The sequence below is a fragment of the Camelina sativa genome, chromosome 2 (genome assembly GCF_000633955.1).
Source record: "Camelina sativa cultivar DH55 chromosome 2, Cs, whole genome shotgun sequence".
In the NCBI taxonomy this organism is placed as follows: Eukaryota; Viridiplantae; Streptophyta; class Magnoliopsida; order Brassicales; family Brassicaceae; genus Camelina; species Camelina sativa.
The window spans coordinates 133,522-139,781 of NC_025686.1; the positions used below are offsets into that span (position 1 = coordinate 133,522).

The window sequence follows — 6,260 nt, forward strand, 5'->3', positions numbered from 1 at the left end:
GTTCCAAACATAGAAAAGGTGGCTCAAGCAGCCTATTCCATGGCCAAGCAAATGGAAGAGAGATACCGTAAGACAAAGACCAAGTCCATGGAAGACTTTCAAGACTAAAGAAACAACAGCCTTCTATTTTTCTACTATGATGAATTTTGTTTTTCTTTTTTACTTCAACAATTCTTTGTATTCTTAATGAATCTGATCTGATTCCAATCATAACAAACGACTCTTCAGATCTTACTCAAAGAAATACTATAAATCGAGCTACAGCAGCTATTCATTTTACAGCTTAAAAAATATAGTATAAATAAAAAACACCTCAATGTTTAAAGAAAAAATCTGGTAAAAAAAAATACTCCTTTAATTAATTAAGACTTTGCAAAGATATGATGATTAAAAAAAAGATGATGAAGCTAACCCCATTCCATATATAAGGGGGTTTAAGTCCGGTTCAAGATGTAGCCAAAGAAGCAACCAAGGAGACCCACGAGCAGCATAAACAGCAAGGAATGACCGCCCGACTGCTTCTTGCTTGATTCTCTCCTCAGCATTTCCTGATGAAATACACAAATTCCCTTTTACGAACAAGATTCAGCAAATTTTAGAAAAACAAAATAGACAGAGAGATATGGGCTAAACCAGTTCCCGTCGAAGCTGCTGACTTTGTTGGATAGCATTAGTCTTCTCCTCGGTCAATTTGGAAATCATGGACCATGCCTGACGCAAAAAAAAAAAAAAAAAATACAATGGTCAGCATTTACTTTATAATGGAGAAAGAAGAAAAAGATTGAGAGAAGTAACCTCTGAAGATTTCTCATTAGTTTCTTCAAACGTTCTAGACACCTGCTGGCAAATAGACACGCATTAGAAATATAACTAAAAGGAGGAGGATTATGAGATAGAGATGAAAGGAATGGAAACAAACGTCATCATTATGAGAGGGGAAGTCGTTGAGGGAAGGCCTAGGAGAGTTGCCTTCTTCAGAACCTTCGGGGACAGGGGAAGGAGGATTAGCAGGGATGTAAACAACCCGCAATTTGAAATCCTCAATCACTCTACCGGCCTCCTTGGTGAACTGCACCAAGGAAGAACAAGAACCATTTTAAGAAAACGGAGAGTGCAAAACAAAGCAAAGCAAAGAGCAGTAATGAGAGCAAAGAGAGAGAGAGAGAGAGAGAGACCATTTCGGCGAGGACATCTTTGGAAGAAGTACCATCAGAGACAACAACAGTCTGAACAAGGAACTTGTCTTTGCATTGCATATCAAGAGGTGCCTCTTTCTGGGCTTGCATCGTCACTGAAACATTTTAATTATAAAAAAATGACAAAGTAGAGAACAAGACAAGAGCACCATTCTCATTCAAAAATGCAAAAAAAAAAAAAAAAGAAAAACCTGTAACATTGCAGGAATCACCAGGTAAGACAACACCAGTGTTCGGACGGACACAGTACTTGCGAGGACTCGTTGTTTTTACCTGTTCTCTCAAACAAAACATGAATAAAACCAAAGCAAAGCAAAGCAAGATCTATCTCTGAGTGTAAGAAAGAAAGAAAGAAAAAGGACCTTAAAAGCGACACATTGAGTAGTCTTGTTGGTCAACTGCATCGAACACGAACTCTGCTTCTTCAACTCAACTTCACCCCCAAAACCACAACCCCAATTCCAAACCAAACCATACAATACAATTAATAAATATATATTTTTCAACGGAAATCGGAAATTCAAAAAACCGGAAACTTACAAGGGAATTTGAGCTCTGTAGGATGGATATTGATGAGATCTCCGGTTGTCATGATGATCTCTCTCCCCCTTTTCGCCTTTCTCTTTTAGGGTTTGTTCAATTTACAAAATNTTTTTTTTTTTTTTTTTTAGGGTTTGTTCAATTTACAAAATCTGAATACCTCTTTAATACAATGTTTTGATTTTGTTTCGATCAAAGAAATGAAATATGCGACGGAGCTCCAAAAATGGTAAAAATAGCTTCTTCTTTCTTTTCCTGTCGTGTTGAACATCGCTCGCTCGCTCGTCATGTTTATGACTGAATTAGGCCCAACAGAGATAAACTTCTTTTGGGTTTCATAAAGCCCAATATGCAGTCTTTGTCACTTTATTGTGGCCCGTCGCCGTTTACATTTTTATTTTCTCTTTTCTATTATTATTATTAAAATTTAAAATTATACGTTATAAATTATTTGAATGTAATAGAATAGTTTGAATACATAAAAATTAAAGATAAACTGTTATTAAAAACACAACCATCAAAATGAAAACTTATAACAAAAAATATAATGTAGAATAGACGCAATTTTGCAAAACATATTATTTAAAATATTATAAATATAAGATATTTTTATGAAGAATTAGGGTAAAGAGTAAGATTACAAAAATTATTATGACAAAATGATCCTAATTTAGAATATTGAACTAATGGTTGTAATGAGTAAATGAATTTTTCTATTATATAATTATAATTAAATATATATTTAATAATAAGTGAGACTGTATCAACGAAAAAATTTAAATTAAAATACACAACTCTTAACACAAAATAAAATAAATTTTAAATATTAAAATAGTTTTTAACAAAAAATTACAATAAATAGATGCAACTATAAATTTTATATTAAGTTTTATTAAATTTCTATATTACTATAATCATTTATAAAATTTTAGTTAGATTATAGAATAACATTGAATATTATATATTAATATTCAAGATTCAACAAAAAGAGAAAAATTTGTTTCAACGAACGATGATTTGTTAGTTATTAATGAAGAGACAAATATATAAAAAGTTCAAAAGATATGACTATTTAAATAGACACACCTATTAGAACGATAAGTAGTGATGAAAAAATATGAATAAAATATAGTGAAAGACACAACTCTACAATGAAGAAATACAACTGTTTGAGTTTTAAAAAAATAATAATAAAACCATTTTTTACAAAAAGTACTACAAAAATTCGCAACTGTTGTTCGCATTTATTCAGTTTGTTATTATTATTTTTAAATATTAAAATATTTTTTTTATCGAAAAGTTACGATAAATAGACGTAACTGTAAATTCTATATTAAGTTGTATTAAATTTCTTTATTGATATAGTCATTTTTAAAATTTTAGTTAGATTATAGAATAACGTTGAATATTAGATATTAATATTCAATTATTTAGATTTAACATAAAATGGAAAATTTGTTTCAACGAACTTGTTAATTAATGATGAAGAGACAAATATAAAGAAAATTCAAAAGGCATGACTATTTAAATAGATACACCTATTAGAACGAAAAGTTGTGAAGAAAAAATATAAATAAAATATAGTGAAAAGACACAACTCTACGATGAACAGATACAACCGTTTGAATTTTAAAAAACAAATAAAAACAAGTTTTTTACGAAAAAGTATTACGAAAAGTTGCAACTGTTGTATTGCACTTGATTATACCTACAAACTCATATAAACTGCTTTTAAATAGAAGACATCTTTATTACCATATTCAAACGTCAAATCCAAAAGCTCACTATATAATCCATCTAACTCTTCGAAAAAAACTCTAGGTATTTTCATTAAATTTTTATGTATAAAATTAACTAAAAGTTATAAGTTAGATTCATCATTCCAAAAATCTTTTGTTAAATCAAAAATTGGAGGAATTTCTTTACTTTTAAAAGAATGAGTGCTAGAGAATAATTTAGAGAGCTGTAAAAACCATTAAGATTGAAATTTTATATTATTTTGTGTCATGACAAATAAATGAAAACAGTTCAAACAGACAAAATATATATAGATTTCAAAAGATACGAATATTCGAATAGGCACAACTCTACAATGAACAATTGCAACTTTACAAAATAAACTGTTACAATGAACCATCACAACTTTTTGTAAAACATACAATTTAAATTTTCCACAGATTTTTTTAGAAAATTATCCAAAAGGTAAGATTGAAATTACACAACTTTTAGTGGCATTTATTCGGATTGCTATTATATATAGAGGAATTTCTTGATTTTTAAAAGAATGAATGTTAGAAAATAATTTAGAATGTAAAAACAGTTGAGATTGAAATTTTAGTTGATTTTGTTTCATAGCCAAAAAAATGAAAACAGTTCAAATAGACAAATATATATATATATACATATATATATTTCAAAAGATACGAATGTTCCAATCAACAAAACTTTACAGTGAACAGTTGTACATTTTCATAAATAACTGTTTTAATGATCCATCACGACTTTTCAGAAAATATTCAAAAAGTACGATTGAAAAAACACAACTGTTGGTCGCATTTTTTCAGATTGTTATTATTATATATAAAGGTATGATTGAAAAAACACAATTGTTGGTCGCATTTTCCAAAATGTACGATTGAAAAAACATAACTGTTGGTTGCATTTTTTCAGATTATTATTATTATATAGATTTTTTTTTTTTTCAGTTTGGGTATTTTTTGATAATTTGATATATATAGTTCTTCCCAATAATAGTACACTAGTTAATCAATTATGAACTGGATAAGAAACAAAGAACAATCATATAACAAATGTATGGTGAAGCCTAACTACTCTCTACATACTCAGTACCTGCCCGTGTTACACGGACATGCATGCATTTGAAAATTGAAAAAGGGTGCCTTTTTCATTCCAATGCGAATAATTTAGCTCCGAGAAAAAACGAAAAAAAAGTCTCCTGAATCGATCAAATATCAATATCATCATCATAATAAAGTTATGTTTTGAGCTAGTGAAAATTAACCACATTGAAGCTTAATTATAAATATAATTTAAGATTTGGAATTGCCCTTGGATCGGATCGGAAAGTCCTAGGCTAGCTAGTTATTGGTCACCCCAACATTCGCAGCTGACCCGTAGAACCCTTCTCTTGATCCCATCATCCCATCCTCTCCTTCCTAAATTCATTTTTATATAAATATTATAATACAGACAACTAATTCTATCATTTTTATTAATCCATATCGATCACCTGATTATATACATTTACTCAAAAGTAGTAACCTGTTGTTGGCGCACGTTTGCCTTCTTCGTGGGTGGATGATCCGCCATGAGACCAAAGTGTATGTGAGGGAAATGAGCCCACTGTTTCACCACACACATGCATTATAAGTATAAACTGCTCAAATTTTTTTTTTTGAAAAAGAAATAAAACTGCTCAAATTGGTTTTATTATTTTGAACTGTATATATTTTATAATATAGATCATATAAGTATAAATCTTATCAACAAAACATAAAATACTGGTCAAAAATATACGTATATATGACAAACTAAACCCGACTTAAATGTCTGCTTGAGGACTTTATTGAAACCCTAGTGTAGATTCTGACACTATTCTAGCTAATATATGTTGGACATATACAGTAGGCTGATCATTATTTTTATAATACGTTGGATTGTTACTATTATTATGTTCTTCTTTTTAAAAAAGCAACGTGAGAATCAATGTACGTAGCTCCAAAGCTCATATCTAGGTGCAGACCTCAGTTTATATATATTATCCAAGTCGTAACGAGTAAGTATGGTTATGCATATATGTATTATAAATATAGGGGAAAGAAAAAAAAAGTGTAAAAGAGAGAAAGGGGATAATATATAAAGAGTAATGTACGTTTTTGGCAGCAGCACTGAAGGCTTCTCTGTGGCTGATATCAGGGTTGCCTGCCTTTATACGTTGGATCTCCTCCCTGTCGAATTTATATTTGATAAATCTCTCTCTGTCACATCATCTTTTTTCTTTTTGTAAATACGAGTAAATGGTTAATTAGGGAAATGATCCCATATTAAGCAAAGGAATAAAAAAAATTACTTGATGAATCGGTTGTAAGCAGATGGTACTCTTTGTCGCTTCTCTGGGGCTGCTTTTCCACAAACAAACAAACAGAACATATTCAATTTTCAAAAACCTTCATTTGTATTATAACATTATTGATATATATATATATATATGACTCCCAAAAAATCTTTAAAAAAACAAAAAAAAACTCACAAAAATAATCATATAATAAAGATAACATCTCTCTCTATCTCTCCTAGCTCTTTCTCTCTCTCCCTCTCCCTCTCACTTCTCGTTATCATCATCACTTCATCATTATCTTTCTTACGATCTACCCCCAAAAATATATCAATTGGCGTCTATAGGTATAGCTAGATTTCCGGGGGATAAACAGATGCCTTATTAAATTTTCTTTTGTGGAGACAATTGCTTCTTTCAAAAACAAAGGCAAAAAAAAAAAAAAAAAA

The 6,260-nt window shown here is 30.0% G+C and overlaps 2 protein-coding genes across 5 annotated transcripts in view; both read right to left on the reverse strand.

Annotated features, from left to right (window-relative positions):
- LOC109124764 (vesicle-associated protein 1-3-like) lies at positions 208-1,843 on the reverse strand. 2 transcript variants are annotated; one of them, XM_010428340.2, is made up of 8 exons: positions 1,737-1,843; positions 1,559-1,629; positions 1,388-1,469; positions 1,176-1,291; positions 920-1,069; positions 796-837; positions 634-711; positions 208-548 (listed from the first exon to the last, which is right to left on the reverse strand). In XM_010428340.2, exons 1-8 carry the CDS (start codon positions 1,786-1,788, stop codon positions 435-437), a joined length of 705 nt encoding a protein of 234 aa, XP_010426642.1. In that variant the 5' UTR covers positions 1,789-1,843; the 3' UTR covers positions 208-434. The 2 variants fall into 2 exon arrangements, with proteins under 2 accessions (XP_010426642.1, XP_010426633.1); XM_010428331.2 differs by having other exon boundaries at positions 796-840.
- LOC104711657 (axial regulator YABBY 3-like) overlaps positions 4,675-6,260 on the reverse strand; it is a 2,805-nt gene continuing 1,219 nt past the window's right edge. Inside the window, exons 3-6 of one of the 3 annotated variants that reach the window (XM_010428363.2) lie at positions 5,827-5,878; positions 5,629-5,704; positions 5,019-5,099; positions 4,675-4,912 (exon numbers count right to left, since the gene is read on the reverse strand). In XM_010428363.2, coding sequence (XP_010426665.1) covers positions 4,835-4,912; positions 5,019-5,099; positions 5,629-5,704; positions 5,827-5,878 — 287 coding nt within the window. In that variant the 3' untranslated portion in view covers positions 4,675-4,834. Of the gene's footprint in view, positions 4,913-4,998; positions 5,100-5,628; positions 5,705-5,826; positions 5,879-6,260 lie in introns of all 3 variants that reach the window. The other 2 variants (XM_010428370.2, XM_010428379.2) reach the window with 2 other exon arrangements.

Excerpts from the sequence above, each read along its gene's own strand:
- LOC109124764 (XM_010428331.2), bottom strand. The coding sequence starts at position 1,788 with ATGACAACCGGAGATCTCATCAATATCCATCCTACAGAGCTCAAATTC. Across the intron at positions 1,070-1,175 it reads AAGATGTCCTCGCCGAAATG|TTCACCAAGGAGGCCGGTAG; the intron begins GTCTCTCTCTCT and ends TCCTTGGTGCAG. Across the intron at positions 549-633 it reads AGCAGCTTCGACGGGAACTG|GAAATGCTGAGGAGAGAATC; the intron begins GTTTAGCCCATA and ends GTATTTCATCAG.